General features: G+C 51.4%; 1 protein-coding gene across 2 annotated transcripts; it reads left to right on the forward strand.

The window, feature by feature from the left end:
* The first annotated feature begins 3,545 nt into the window (after positions 1–3,545).
* PEX6 (peroxisomal biogenesis factor 6) lies at positions 3,546–15,304 on the forward strand. Of its 2 annotated transcripts, none has more exons than XM_077903973.1 (17): positions 3,546–4,465; positions 5,949–6,112; positions 6,580–6,663; positions 10,059–10,161; positions 10,246–10,379; positions 11,025–11,136; positions 11,485–11,693; positions 12,089–12,284; positions 12,453–12,529; positions 12,697–12,829; positions 12,910–13,115; positions 13,237–13,298; positions 13,538–13,646; positions 13,946–14,062; positions 14,179–14,256; positions 14,578–14,717; positions 14,852–15,304. In XM_077903973.1, exons 1-17 carry the CDS (start codon positions 3,584–3,586, stop codon positions 14,986–14,988), a joined length of 2,943 nt encoding a protein of 980 aa, XP_077760099.1. In that variant the 5' UTR covers positions 3,546–3,583; the 3' UTR covers positions 14,989–15,304. The 2 variants fall into 2 exon arrangements, with proteins under 2 accessions (XP_077760099.1, XP_077760100.1); XM_077903974.1 differs by having other exon boundaries at positions 3,546–4,201.
* Positions 15,305–15,323: the final 19 nt, after the last annotated feature.

Here is a 15,323-nt window from a genome sequence, read left to right on the forward strand (position 1 = left end):
CTATATGAAGAAACTGGAGAAAGCTCAAGAAAAAGGCTGTGGCTCTTGACTAGGAGCAATGTTAAAAGACAAAGTCCATGGCAGGGAAAAGAAAAGACAAAATTGGGAAATGTGTAGAATCAACAGGATTTGGTGACTCACTGGATTGTGGGGAAGACGGTAAGGGAAAGGGAGGAGTTGAAGATGACTTCTGAAGCCATCAGAGATATAGGTAGAAAACTGGTGTCCTAATGGCAAAGGAAGTAAAAGAGGATTGCTCAATAGTACCGGATTCCAGGGAATGATTAAGATAAAGATCAAACAACACCACTTCGATTCTAAAGTTGTAGGTGATCTCTAAAGGAAAGTTTTAGAGAAGTAGAAGGAAGATTATAATGGTTGAAGAGTGAGCAAGAGATATGGAAGTAAAGGCAACAGACATTGCTCCTATCTTATAGAAATAGTATTTGGCTCCCAACGATTAAGGACAATTCAAAGTAGTATGAAGGTGACTGCATGCCAACCATTATTTGCTGGGGGAAAAGCCTGGGAAGAAAGGATATTTATTTGTGGATGGATATTTGTGTCTACATTAGTGCTGAACTACAGGAGCACTGTAGTCCTGAGACCTAGAACTTGCCTATGTAAAACAGGCATATCGTTTTTGGACTCACCCCACCATCCTCCCAGTTCTTTGTCCCTCTGGGAAGCAAAGGACAGAGCCACATAATACAGTTCAGAACTACCAAATGGGAACTTTCATCCATGTGAATTCAGGTCCCTAGTACATTCTTACATGCTCTTTTAAAGATCTGAAACTATGGGGATCCCTGGGTGGCTCAGCGGTTTAGTGCCTGCCTGCCTTCGGCCCAGAGGGTGATCCTGGGGTCCCGGGATCGAGTCCCACATTGGGCTCCCTGCATGAGCCCTGTTTCTCCCTCTGCCTGTGTCTCTGCCTCTCTCTGTCTCTCATGAATAAATAAATTTTTTTTAATTTTTATTTATTTATGATAGTCACAGAGAGAGAGAGAGAGAGGCAGAGACAGGCAGAGGGAGAAGCAGGCTCCATGCACCGGGAGCCTGATGTGGGATTCGATCCGGGGTCTCCAGGATCGCGCCCTGGGCCAAAGGCAGGTGCCAAACCGCTGCGCCACCCAGGGATCCCTCTCATGAATCAATAAATAAAATCTTAAAAAAAGAGAGAGAGAGAGAGAGAGAGATCTGGAACTAGACTAGGAACCTGGCTAACTCAGTCAGTGGAGCATGTGACTTGATTTTGGGTTATGAATTTTAGCCCCATGTTGGGCATAGAGATTACTTAAAAAATAAATAAATAAGGTAGAGTTCTGCCTGAGTGGCTCAGTTGGCCCAACTCTTGATTTTGGCTCAGTCGTGATCTCAGGGTTGTGAGATTGAGCCTTGAGTCAGGACCCATGCTCAGCATGGAGTCTGCTTAAGATTTTCTCCCTCTCCCTCTGTCCTCACCTCAAGCAGGCCTGTGTGCTCTCAAACACACACACACACACACACACACACACACAACAACAACAACACGAAACCAAACAAAATCTTTAAAAAAAAGTGAATTGGACAAGTTCAAATTTAAGATTAGAAGTACCTCCAGGAACTACAATCAGACATTTAAAAAATATTTTCTGGGAGGCTCAGTCAGTTGAGCATCCAATTCTTTTTTTTTTTTTTAAGATTTTATTTATTTATTCATGAGAGACACAGAGAGGTGAAGATATCAAGGGAGAAGCAGGCTCCTTATAGAGAGCCCATTGTGGGACTTGATCCCTGGACTGGGATCATGCCCTGAGTAGAAGGCAGAGGCTCAAGTGCTGAGCCACCGAGGTATCCTATTCTGGGCATCCAACTCTTGATCTCATCTGGGGTCTTGAATTCAGGGTTATGAGTTCAAGCCCCAGTGTGGAGCCTACTTAATTTTTTTTTAAGTTAAAAATAAATAAATGCATAAAGAGACATCTGGGTGGCTCAGCGGTTAAAGCGTCTGCTGTCAGCCCAGGGCATGATCCTGCGGTTCTGGGATGGAGTCCCACATCCGGCTCCCTGCATGGAGCCTGCTTCTCCCTCTGTCTGTGTCTCTGCCTCTCTGTGTGTGTGTCTTTATGAATAAATAAATAAAATCTTAAAAAAAATAAAAATTTAAAAATTAAAAAAACAAAAAATAATAAATGTATAAAAATGCTTTCTTATCTCGCTAGGAAAAGAACTATCTTGGGATGCCTGGGTGGCTCAGCAATTGAGCGGCTGCCTTCGGCTCAGAGTATGATCCCAGGATCCAGGATCGAGTCCCACATCAGGCTCCCTTGTGGGGAGACTACTTCTCCCTCTGCCTGTGTCTCTGCCTCTTTCTCTGTGTCTCTCATGAATAAATAAAATATTAAAAAAAAAAAAGAAATGTCTTATAACATGTAAATCCAATATTCAACACTCAGGTTTTCAGGAAGTTTTTGAGAATTCATAATGTACAAAGTAGAAGACTGCCTCAAGTTGTTCAGCTGTGAAGGAAAAGAGAAAGTTGGGCAGTTGGGCAGTGGTTAGAGGAGACTGCAAAGTTCAGAAAGAGTAGCTTACCACCAACCAATCCATTGATTCTAAGTGCGAATATTTTGTTTTTGTTGTTGTTGTTGTTGTTGTTGTTGTTGTTGTTGTTGTTGTTAGTAACTGGAAGTGTGGCCTGCCAGTGTCCAACTGTCTGGTACAGAGCAGTGGAGGTGGAGACAAGGATGGAATCTAACAGCGAAGTTGGGAAGGGAGCTGTTGATTCCTGCTCAAGACTGAAGCCTTGAACCCCTCTCTTCTGCCTGCTTTACTGCCCCCACACACACACACACACAGATCCACCCCACCCTACAGGGCAGAAAAGACGTGGTCTGCAACGATTCCTGGGCTGGGGAGAGCAACTGGTTTTGGAGCTGCTTTGTCTTCACTTCAAGTTTGGTGGGAGTAGAACGAACAGGGCAACATACAGGACAAGAACACTGGACCGTGTATTTTGTGTAGGATGTGCTGGAACAGGTGTGGCAGCACCGAGCACTCCAGGGCTACCGAATCACCTGCGGTAATCCGGGCGGCAGCCACTGTATACCCATAAGCACGTCTGAGACGGTTTTATCCCACCAGTCCCTCCTGCAGCCTTCCCCACAACTCCCGAACCTCGGTGCCTACAGTTCCACCGTGGATGCTGCAGGGCTTCCACAGAGGACCGGACTCCTTCCGACACGCTCCACCCAGCGCTCTCAGCTCCGGGACAAGCCGGTCTCGGGCACGCTGAAGGTTCGATGATGATTCAATTAACTGTTTAAGCGCATGGCGGGAGTTGAGAGGACCTCACTCCCCTAGCAGGCGCAGAGAGCAGAGGCCTGCGAACACTGTCTCAAAAGGACTACGCAACAGCAGCGAGCGAGTCACTGCCACCGAGGCGCCAACCCCCGGCACCCAGACGCCGCCCACCCTCCGGGAGCTCGCTCCCCGCGCCCGGCGCCCCGCCCACCCCTCGCCCCTCCCCCCGGCGGAAGCGGAAGCGGAAGCGGGAGCGGAAGCGGCTTTCCTGCGCCTTCCGCGGCGGTCTCCTGTCGCCATGGCGCTGGCGGTTTTGCGAGTCCTGGAGCCCTTCCCGACCGAGGCACCCCCGCTGGCTGTGCTGCTGCCCCCCGGGGGCCCGTGGCCTGCGGCGGGGCTGGGCCTGGTGCTGGCCCTGCGGCCCGCAGGGGAGAGCCCCGCGGGGCCGGCCCTGCTAGTGGCGGCCCTGGAGGGGCCGGACGCGGAGACGGAAGAGCAGGGTCCCGGGCCCCCGCAGCTGCTGGTTAGCCGCGCGCTGCTTCGGCTTCTGGCTCTGGGCTCTGGGGCGTGGGTGCGGGCGCGGCCCGTGCGGCGGCCGCCGGCGCTGGGCTGGGCGCTGCTGGGCACCTCTCCGGGGCCCGGGCTCGGACCGCGAGTCGGGCCGCTGCTGGTGCGGCGCGGAGAGGCCCTGCCTGTGCCCGGGCCGCGGGTGCTGGAGACACGGCCGGCGTTGCAAGGGCTGCTGGGCCCAGGGACGCGGCTAGCTGTGACTGAGCTCCGTGGGCGGGCCAAACTGGGTCCGGAGGCCGGGGACTGCAGCCGGCCTCCACCGCCGCCCGTGGTGTCCTCCTTCGCGGTTAACTGCACGGTCCGGCGACTCCGGGGAGTTCTGGGAGGGACTGGAGATTCGCTGGGGGTAAGCCGGAGCTGTCTCCGTAGCCTGGGCCTCTTCCAGGGCGAATGGGTGTGGGTGACCCGGGCCGGAGAGTCGTCAAACACTTCCCAGCCACACTTGGCCAGGGTGCAGGTCCTAGAGCCTCGCTGGGACCTCTCTGAAAAGCTGGGACCCGGCTCTGGGCAGCCAGGAGAGCCCCTCGTTGACGGACTGGCCCTCGTGCCTGCCACTCTTGCTTTTAATCTCGGCTGTGATCCCTTGGAAGTAGGAGAGCTCAAAATTCAGGTAGGATACAGGACTAAGGTCAGGAATGCTTCCACTCCTTATTCCCTCTCCCTATCTCGACTGAATTTGAAGAGGAGAGCTGTAGAATATAAGTCCCTTGCTAGATCTTAATGTCTCTTAGTCTTATTTATCTATTCTCTACAATCAAAATGTAATCCTCCATGGTGTAGTGGGGCATGGGAAAGGCTTCCTTCCATCTATTGAGGTGAAAGGAGAGAATCATTATTAATCACTGGTTGTATACAGTAATCTACTTAATCAATTGTTTGTTGAATTGCTACAGCGTATCCAGAATTGTACTGAGTAATATGGAGGATGATACCTCATTTCTTTTACTCATGCTTATTTATCCTTGACTTCACATTCCTTCCTGCTCTTCTAGCCTCATCTGTTAAAGTTTTACCATTCTTTCCTTCAAAGCCCATCTAAAGATGCTGCCTTCTTAAAGCCTTACATAATCATACCACGCATTTAACTTGACTTCTCCCTCCTGTAGCGTTTTGTACCTTTCCTCGGGGCATTTATTTTCTGTTCAGTTATGATTATGTACTGTCTAATCCTCAGTTATGTATTGTAAATCCCTTGAAGGGAAGGGCTCTTTACTATCTTTAGTGCCTGGTGTTTGATTTTAATATTTTATTAAATATACCCAAGAGAAGTTTTTGGTTTCTGCCTTTAAGGAGATTACCTCAAAAAGATTGTTGTATTTGGGGGGACAAATATAGTCTGTTTAATTGGGCACTTAGATGTATGGTTTAGCTCTGTACTGTCCAACATGGAAGCCACTAGCCACATTGTGGCTTTTTAAATTAATTAAAACTAAATAAAATTTAAAACTCAGGTTTTTTTTTATTGTTTTAGTTACATGTCACATGCTCAGTAGCACATGGAGGTGACATTTCTATCACTGTAAAAAGTTCTATTAAATAATGCTGGCATAGCCAATTCATGCTATCAGATGTCAAGAGGGATATAAGATATGCATAACTGGGAGTCAGGTGTGGATTTCCTTTTGAATGGAGGAAAAACTGAAGTCCTCAGACTGGAGCTCATTTGGCTGAACCGACCCTTTGAGCTTCAGTGAGATCATAGCCTTTTCCCACAACCTGAATTCAGTGTCCCCACTAATGTCCAATTAATAGCAATCCCAGTTACTGCCTGGTGTGACTCAAAAGGACTTATGGGAATTAAATGTCTTTACCACTTTCCTGGCTTGGGGGCCGACCTAAAGGTATCACAGAAAGGTTATTTTTACTGGGGAATTCTTTGGAGCTAGAGTCAGAAATCTCTTCCTGGTGCCCATGACAAGGAGAGGTTTCTGTTTCTAGGGAAGATCCAGGTATTCAGTTTGGCTACCTTAGGCCTCCCCTCCCACAGTTCTTGTGGATAGAGAGTGCAAATAGAAAAATTGGCTGCTAAAGTTAAGATGGGGCAGAGCCTGACTCCTTGGAAGGTTATAAGGTGGTGGTTATTTCTCTAATAGAGGTATTCAGAAGGCTCCGGCGCCCCTGAAGACAAAGGAAGCTGCTCAGTGCTGTCTGGGCCTCTGTTTGCCAAAGAGTTACACATCGAAATTGTATCCTCTCCCCACTACAGCACTAATGGAAATTACGACCATGTTCTTTACCGGCACTTTCAGACACCCAGGTTAGCTGCTTACCCCTTTCAGGAGTATAGCATCTCACCCATTCTCTCCTCCTCTCCTATGCCTTAGACAAGTTCCCACAGACTCTGACTTTACAGAGCCACACTGTAGGCAATATTGTGGCTAGATGCCTCTTGGTGTGGCACGCGGTCAATAGAAGAGAAATTGGTACCATGAGGTGAATCTGGACATTCTAAACTGAGAAACCTCTCTGATTTGAGAGGGCACCCAAAGAGCCAGGATCCTGCTCTACCCCTCACTGCTCTGTGATCCCCCTTTCTAGCCTCTGTGCTGTTCCCCCCAGCTCATTCTAGGTCAGATTTGTTCTCTGGATAACTGCATGGGATCTCTGAGTGGGAGAGGGGGTAGGCCCTTATAGTCTGTAGGTTGGGAGTGGATATGCGGGGATATGCCAGGCCCATGCTTTAACTCTCATTGTGAGCTGACCAAGGCCACTGCTGTGTTGCAGGGCAGTCCAGGAAGGGGATGTTCTGTGTGTACCAACAGTTGGGCAAGTAGAGATCCTGGAAGGAAGCCCAGAAAAACTGCCCAGGTATGCAGCTGCCTCCTATCTTATCCCAGCTGGGAGTCCTAATCTGGGTGTAAGAGTTCTGTGATCCCCTCCCCATGAGTTGTATGGAATAATTTTGTATATAAGAAAAATGTATTGTTCTGTACATTTTTCCAGAAAAAAGGTACATGCTTTCTTCAGATTCTCAAATAAGTGCAGGATTAAAAAAAGATTAGGAACCACTGCCTGCTGCCCTTGGGATGTGTTTATCCTCAAATTATTGGGTGGTCATAGGTAAAGGAAAGCATTGTGAAGTTTAAGGGCCTAGACTAACATGAGATTCCTTGCTTCATTCTCAACCTCAGTGTTTTTGGGGCCAGGTTTCAGGCCACACCTCCCATATACTCAACATAAGGAGACCCAGGCTTTGATTTCTGCCCTAATTAATGGTGTGTATACATGCAGCTTTTCAATCCTATCTCCCAAAACGGCAGAGAGACAGATTCCTGCCGTCATTGAGAGGCCTTCTCTTTTTCCTTTTCCTGAATAAAGAGTGAGAAACTTAGCATTACTGAACCAAGCACCCAAACAAAGGGTCTAACCTTTCTCCTCCCTGTAGCCCCTGGTCACAGAGGTTGCATGTAAAAGAGTGAGGCAAATAATTCAGAGACTGCTCTGGCTTTATGTGAAGTGGGAGACTATGTAGCCTGATACCCCAAGATTGATTTCCTATAGCAATATACTAGGAGAGCACAGCTGATAGACCTGCTAATCCAACATTCAGGGGATTTCAGTGAGGTGGGGGGACCAGCTGGAAATAAAGAGTTGGCATGCCCAAGGTCTCTGGCCTAGCCAGCCTGGGTCCTTTGCCAAGACATGCATTGTCTAGAGTGCCTGATTCATCCTTGGTCAACGTTCAGAGCTGTGGTACCCACACCCCATTTAATGTTTATGGCACCTCTTTGAGCTTTCCCAAATTAAATCTACAACTGAGGCCAGGCTGGCATGTATTAGCCACTTCCCACTTCTGTTGCATCTTAAATATAGTCAGTATCTACAGGCTAGCTTTCCACCCTTTGTACTTTAAAAGAAAAGCAGGCACTGGGGCCCTTCTGAGACAGACCAGCAAGCCTGTTCTATTCCTGAATCTCTGCTGTTCCGGCCCAGTAGAGACCTCCCTCCCTCCCCTGGATGCTGAGCACACACTTCTTTCTCCTGAGCAGATCCTGGAAAGCAGGGTTAGGGTGGGCAGGTGGGTCCAAGGACAGACAGACGAGTGCTTTAGCCCTCCTCCTGCAGACCTGGTAAGGGAAGCTTTGCTAGGAGGCTCCTGTGATCCCTGGAACGGAATTCCAGAGTTGGTGATGTAGCCTCTTCAGGCTCTTCCACAGTTTCACTTCCCCAGAGCAAGCCACCAGGATCCAGCTCCACTGTCTCCCATCTGGCTCTTGAGAACACAACCCAGCGTTTCCCAGCAACATCCAGAGGTCTGATCCTTGTACTCACTGAGATGGTCCTACTGCTGTCCATGGAAGGGAGGAGTTCCCCATAACCCCCCATAGTGCTGTTCCCCCTTGGATTCCACTGCTTATCATGTGCACTGTGACTCAGGATTGAGATTCCAGGTTCTAGACCTACTCACTGTTCATTTATACTGAATAACAGTAAGACACAGGCTTCCTTACGTTCCAATTTTTATCACGATAACTGCCTACCCTAATAATTGCAAGAGTTCCGAATACCAATCTGGTATGCTTCTCCCCTCCACCCAGAGGTATTCCCACACGTCCCACTTTGCTGCCAGAGGAAGCAGCTTTATTACTGAAACAATGTGAACAAAGGGATTTGCACCAACTAGAACTTAGAGAGGCCCAAGTTATAGTCTGAGCCAAGTCCTTGCCTTTCCACCCGAGAATTAAACAAGGGGAGTAGTTCATCATTTCTTTATCAGGAAGATTGGGCTAGTAACTACTCTGCAGAGGAGCAGGTTGAGTAGCCCCAACTCACTCTAACACTAGCCTGGGACTGCACAACCCTGGTTATGGCCAAGGGAGCTTTCAAAAAATACAGCAGACCTATTGGAGCAGAGTCAAGGTGAGGCTGGGGCCCATGTAGTCTTAATTTAAAAAATTGAGTTGGGGATCCCTGGGTGGTGCAGTGGTTTGGTGCCTGCCTTTGGCCCAGGGTGCGATCCTGGAGACCCGGGATCGAATCCCACATCGGGCTCCTGGTGCATAGAGCCTGCTTCTCCCTCTGCCTATGTCTCTGCCTCTCTCTCTCTCTGTGACTATCATAAATAAATAAAAATTAAAAAAAAAAAAAATTGAGTTGGGTGCCTGGCTGGGTCAGTCAGTAGAACATGCAACTCTTGATCTTGGGGTCATGACTTCAAGTCCCACATTGGACATAGAGATTACTTTTTTAAAAACTGACATATAATTCACGTTTAAAGTGTACAATTCTGTGGCTTTTACTGTATTCACAAGGTTATGCAACCAACACCACTATCTAGTTGCAGAACATTTTCATCACCCCAAAACCTGTACCCATTAACAGTCCCTCCCTATTCCTTCCTTCCCTTGGCCCCCAGCAGTTACCAAGCTGCTGAATGAAATCATACAATATGTGGGAGATGATTTTCAAGTTTCACAGATAATTCTGTGCAGCCAAAAAGAATTAATCATTAGATGTCTTTTTAAAAATTACTTATTCATGAGAGACACAGAGAGGCAGAGACCTAGAGGGAGAAGCGGGCTCCTCTCAGGGAGTCCAATGTGGGACTCGATCCCCAAACCAGGGATCACTCCCTGAACCAAAGGCAGATGCTCAACCACTGAGCCACCCAGGCGTCCCCATTAGATGTCTTTAATAAGGGATCTGCAATTAGATTTTAGTGGAATTATTGGGTAAGAGACAAGGGATACTTCAGCTGAGGTTTTGGAAGGCTTTTTTTTTTTTTTTTTAAGATTTTATTTATTCATGAGAGATAGAAGCAGAGACATAGGCAGAGGGAGAAGCAGGCTCCCTGCAGGGAACCTGATGCGGGACTTGACCCCAGGATCCTGGAATCATGACCCAAGCCAAAGGCAGATGCTATTAGCTGAGCCACCCAGGTGCCCCTTCAGCTGTGGCTTCTCACTGGAATGGGTGGCCATTAAATACATCCCCAAGGCTCTCTGATAGTTGTCATGAGGAATGTGAAGGGCAGTTATCCCTTCTGCCTTCAAAATGTGAATGAGCCAGCCAGCAAGAGAAGAAAGATCACTTGCTTTTCTCCCCCTCGCCCCTTCCTTACCACCTGCCATGTCTGGGGGCAATTATTCATGCTTTTCTTGAGTTTGCCTCTGCAGCAGACCTCTATGAGACAACAACCTTGTCCTTAGGGAGGGGTATATGTGGGCTCTGGATCCTGGGTTCATTGGGCTTCTTTCCTGCAGGTGGTGGGAGATGTTTTTTAAAGTGAAGAAAACCATTGGGGAAGCTCCAGATGGGCCCACCAGTGCCTACCTGGCAGACATCACCCATACCTCCTTGTACTTGGTGAGGCCCGGGGGATGGGAGTAGAGCTGGCAAAGGGAACAGAAACAGCTTCCAGACACTAAAGCTTCCTCCCACCTTTCACAGGTGGGTTCTACCCTGAGCCTTGTTCCCAGGCTCACTTCAGGAGAATCTACTCCCTGGAACAGCTTGTCTCCTCCAGGCCTGGAGACCTTGGTGACTGAGCTCTGTGCTGCTCTGAAGCCTCGCCTCCAGCCAGGGTGAGTGAGGCTGCAGCCTCTGGGTGTGAGAAAAGCCTGCTCGGGACATCTCTGGAGGGGCAGTGGGCTAGACAAGTGGTTCCTAATGTGCTGGCCAGTGTAGGGTTGAGGGGACCTCCCTCAAACGAGTATGCCCAGGCCAGTAGCCCATGCCCTTTCTGTAAGCAGACTCCTGGGCTCCTTTCTGGGATAACCTCCATCCTCCAAGGTGGCTGTGGAGGAACAATCTCCACCAGGGACAGCTGTCTCTGAGACTGCCCTTCCCCTTGGGGAAGCCCACTAGCCATTCTGGCCTTCACCACCCTGGCCCCCAAAGATACAGCTCCTCATACCACTGGCCTAAGTGTAGACACAGACCTTTCCCTAATTCCTCTCAATACAATGCATAGACATAACAGTCAAGGCTTTGATGACATTGAAGGCAGCATTGACAAAAGGCAATTGTCCTGGCTACTGGATATGCCCTGCCAGGACACTGCAGGTGGCATGAGAAATTCGGCTTCTCCATGTGGAAACATCCCTGAAGGAGGGGATGCCACAAGGAGAGAGAAAGTGTCTGCTTTCTAGATCCAGGGTCCCTATGTTATGGGGGGCTCGTAAGTTTGAGCAGAATGGAGGAGACAAGTGTTCATTCTCTGGTTACAGAGGTGCCCTGCTGACAGGAACCAGTAGCGTCCTTCTGCGGGGTCCCCCTGGCAGTGGGAAGACCACAGCTGTCACTGCAGCCTGCAGCCGCCTCGGCCTCCACCTACTGAAGGTGAGGGTACCTGGAGAGTTGAACCCCAGCTACACTTCCCAGCCCAGATTCTCTCCTCCTCTCTCCCTCTGGCTACTAGCCTGGCCCTGCTACCTCAGGCAGGTGGGCCAGTAGGTCAGGCATATTTCCAGAATTCTCAGCTACCAAAAGATACTTTCAAAAAGGAAGGGGTTTAAAGATTTGGATGGATAGTCCAGGTTAGGGAAAAGAGGTAGGATTTGAACAGGGTTAATTTCTCCCCTATCTCTACCCTCTAAAAAAATATGGCTTGCATCTTCTTCTGGCTCCTCTCCCCGCCATTCCCGCCTCAGTCACATGTGCCTGAGACCACTGGGGCCTCCTCCCCAGGTGCCCTGCTCTAGCCTCTGTGCAGACAGTAGCGGGGCTGTGGAGAAAAAACTGCAGGCCACCTTCTCCCGGGCTCGGCGCTGCCGGCCTGTGGTTCTGTTGCTGACAGCCGTGGACCTTCTGGGCCGGAACCGTGATGGGCTAGGTGAGGACGCCCGTGTGGTGGCCACGCTGTGTCACCTCCTCCAGGATGAGGACCCCCTCACCAGGTATGATGCAGAGCTGGGTCTGGAAAAAGGCAGGGCCCAGCCCTCACCCCCTCCAGCCTTTTGTCCTCTCTCCCTCAACAGCTTCTCAGACATCCCACCCATATATGAGTCCTGAGCTGAGGAACTTAGGGTATCCAGAGGGAGGGGGATGCAGTCCCTAGTATTTCGTGGGGAGCAGTATATCAAAGAACAAAACACAGCCTCTACCATCAGTGAGTTCCATCTATGAGGGGGGGAAGCACAGGTCCCATGAAGCTTTGAGGTGCTCACCTCCCTTTCCTATCCCAGCACCCACCCACCCACCTCCGTGCCCCGACTGCACCAGCCTCATGACAAGACAGTGCTCAGGGCTGCCAGCCGCATTCTTGCCCTTAGCACCCTCCCTGTGTCTGCAGCTGCCCGCCCCTGATGGTCGTGGCCACCACCAGCAAGGCCCAGGACCTGCCTGCTGATGTGCAGACAGCGTTCCCTCACGAGCTGGAGGTGCCTGTGTTGTCAGAGGGGCAGCGGCTCAGTGTCCTTCAGGCTCTCACTGCCCACCTCCCCCTTGGCCAAGAGGTGAACCTGACGCAGCTGGCACGGAGGTGTGCGGTGAGTCCCTGGGCAGGGGACGGGCCTCCCCACCTTCTCTGTCCCGCTGGTATGGGTAGAAGACCACAAGGCACCAACACTGGGCCTCTACTACAGCTGGGGGACTGGCCTCCCTGGGACTCCTGGCTACTGAGCTCTGCTCACATACCCTTTCCCGCGGTTCCCCAGGGCTTCGTGGTAGGGGATCTCTATGCCCTTTTGACCCACAGCAGCCGGGTAGCCTGCACCAGGATCAAGAACTCAGGGTAAGGAACCTGGGCATGGGAGGGAAAAGAAGGCAAGAGGAAATACAGTTGGGTGGGAGCTGGTCAAGGGCAGGGGGTGGTGTGGGGTAGGGAGGAACCAGGACCCTGATGGAGAGGATGCTTTTAGGTCAGCTCCTCCAGAGGTCTTCCTGGGTTTCTCTTTACAGTTTGGCAGGTGGCTTGAGTGAGGAGGATGAGGGGGAGCTATGTGCCGCTGGCTTTCCCCTCCTGGCTGAGGATTTTGGGCAGGCACTGGAGCAGTTGCAGACAGCTCACTCCCAGGCCATTGGAGCCCCCAAGGTAGAGACTCCAGGTCCTCGGAGGTAGGACAGGAGCTCTATCCACCACCATGTCCCAACCACACACTTTCCATCTCCTAGATCCCCTCAGTGTCCTGGCATGATGTGGGCGGGCTGCAAGAAGTGAAGAAGGAGATTCTGGAAACCATTCAGCTCCCTCTAGAGCACCCCGAGCTGCTGAACCTGGGCCTCAGGCGCTCGGGTCTTCTGCTCCATGGTCCCCCTGGCACGGGCAAGACCCTCCTGGCCAAGGCAGTAGCCACCGAATGCAGCCTTACCTTCCTCAGGTGGCGAGGGGGTGTGGAAGGGGTGATGGGCAGACCGGGAGCTGCCTCAGGCTGGGGAAAGGGCTGACTGAGAAGTCAGTTGTGTGTTCATGCATCTGATGAATCCCATCCTCTCCCTCAGTGTGAAGGGGCCTGAGCTCATCAACATGTATGTAGGCCAAAGTGAGGAGAATGTGCGAGAAGGTGAGTGAGGAAAGGCCAGGCTCTAGCCCTTCCAAAACCCTGCTGGCCCTTGTGCTGACTCTATCCTCCAGCAACTCCGGGCCTTTCCAAAGTCTCGTGGTGCTTTCTACAAAGCACCTTCCCAGGGTGGCCTAGTACCTGGAGTGATGAATTGTCACACCTGGCTTTCCCTCCTCCATCACCTGACTTCAGACCCGCCCTTGAGCTTCCCCCTCCTGTGGGTCCCTTTCTCTCCTCAGTGTTTGCCAGAGCCAGAGCCGCGGCTCCGTGCATTATCTTCTTTGATGAACTGGACTCGCTGGCCCCAAGCCGGGGGCGAAATGGAGACTCTGGAGGTGTGATGGACAGGTGGGGGTCTGAGCCAGACTGGAGTCGGGTCCAGCATGGAGGGATTTGACACAGGTTGCAGCAGTCCTCAGAGCCCAGAGTTGCTGCCATTCCAGTTCTGAAATAGTATAACAGAAGAGAATGGGGGCTGTGGACTTGAGTCAGGGACTCTGAGGAGAACGGGGGGCCTGCGTGGAGGACTATAGAGGACACAACCAAGCATGTGGCCCTGTGGAGAAAGCTTGCAAGGAAGGGTGCCACAAGCAGGGCAGAGGCTGAGGAAGGGCCAAGGACTCTGGCCTACATGTCCTCATTTGCAGGGTGGTGTCTCAGCTCCTGGCTGAGCTGGATGGGCTTCACAGCACTCAAGATGTGTTTGTGATTGGAGCCACCAACAGACCCGACCTCCTGGACCCTGCCCTTCTGCGGCCTGGCAGGTGTGTACCCTATTCTCATCTCTACCAGGACCATCTAGGCCTGTCCCTTGACCCCCACCTTTGCCTCCTCCATCTTCATGCTGGGCTCCCTGACATTTACACCTATTTCCCTAAAGATTTGACAAGCTGGTATTTGTGGGGGTGAGTGAGGACCGCGCCTCCCAGCTACGTGTCCTGAGCGCCATTACACGCAAGTACGCCCTGCTAGGGGGAGACTCTCACAGGGCTTGGGCCTTGGGATGTTTAGGGGATAAATGCAATGTGCAGAATAAGCCGGTCAGGGATGCCTTCTGACAGAGGATGCCAGGTAAGGGACGCCTGGGTGGCTCAGCAGTTGAGCATCTGCCTTTGGCTCAGGGCATGATCCTGGGGTCTTGGGATCGAGTCCGCATTGGGCTCCCTGCAGGGAGCCAGCTTCTCCCTCTGCCTGTGTCTCTGCCTCTCTCTGTGTCTCTCATGAATAAAGAAATCTAAAAAAAAGAGGATGCCAGGTAAAACCTCTATCTGCATAACAGGTTCAAGCTAGAGCCCTCTGTGAGCTTGGTGAATGTGCTGGATCGCTGTCCTCCCCAGCTGACAGGCGCAGACCTCTATTCTCTCTGCTCCGATGCCATGACAACTGCCCTCAAACGCAGGGTTCGGGACCTGGAGGAAGGTGAGCTACCTGCCAGCCCCATAGGCCAATTTGGGGGCCTCTGGGCAAGAAGATGATGCCCACTCCAGGGCTCTCCCCTCCTCGGACACAGGCCACAGCCTTTGTTGCTCCCTTGTCACCCTTCTCCCCACCAGGGCTGGAGCCCGGGAGTTCAACACTGCTACTCACCATGGACGACCTACTGCAGGCCGCTGCCCGGCTGCAGCCCTCAGTCAGTGAGCAGGAACTGCTCCGCTACAAGCGCATCCAGCGCAAGTTTGCCGCCTGCTAGGAGCCTCCTACCATCTGGGACCCTGCCCGCAAGGGCTGAAGGTACTTAGATGTCCCCACAGAGACCTGAGAGAGCAAAGGGCTCCTCAGCAAGCTGTGGCTGCACCCAAAGGCTGCCTATCTCCAGGAGATCCCCTACATGCCAAGCAGCCCCATGGGGACTCAGAGGGCATCATCCCCTGCCTAGCTGTCCTTCCAGGCCAGCTCCAGCCCCAAGACTAAAGACCCTCTGCTGGGAGGAGGAGCTTGGCCAGAGGGAGCCTCAGTCTTGGCTGAAAATAAAGTGGATGCTGCCCCCTGCTGGTTGTGATCTGAAAGACTGGAGTGTGAAAAGAG

Source organism: Canis aureus, chromosome 7, assembly GCF_053574225.1.
Source record: "Canis aureus isolate CA01 chromosome 7, VMU_Caureus_v.1.0, whole genome shotgun sequence".
Taxonomy (NCBI): domain Eukaryota; kingdom Metazoa; phylum Chordata; class Mammalia; order Carnivora; family Canidae; genus Canis; species Canis aureus.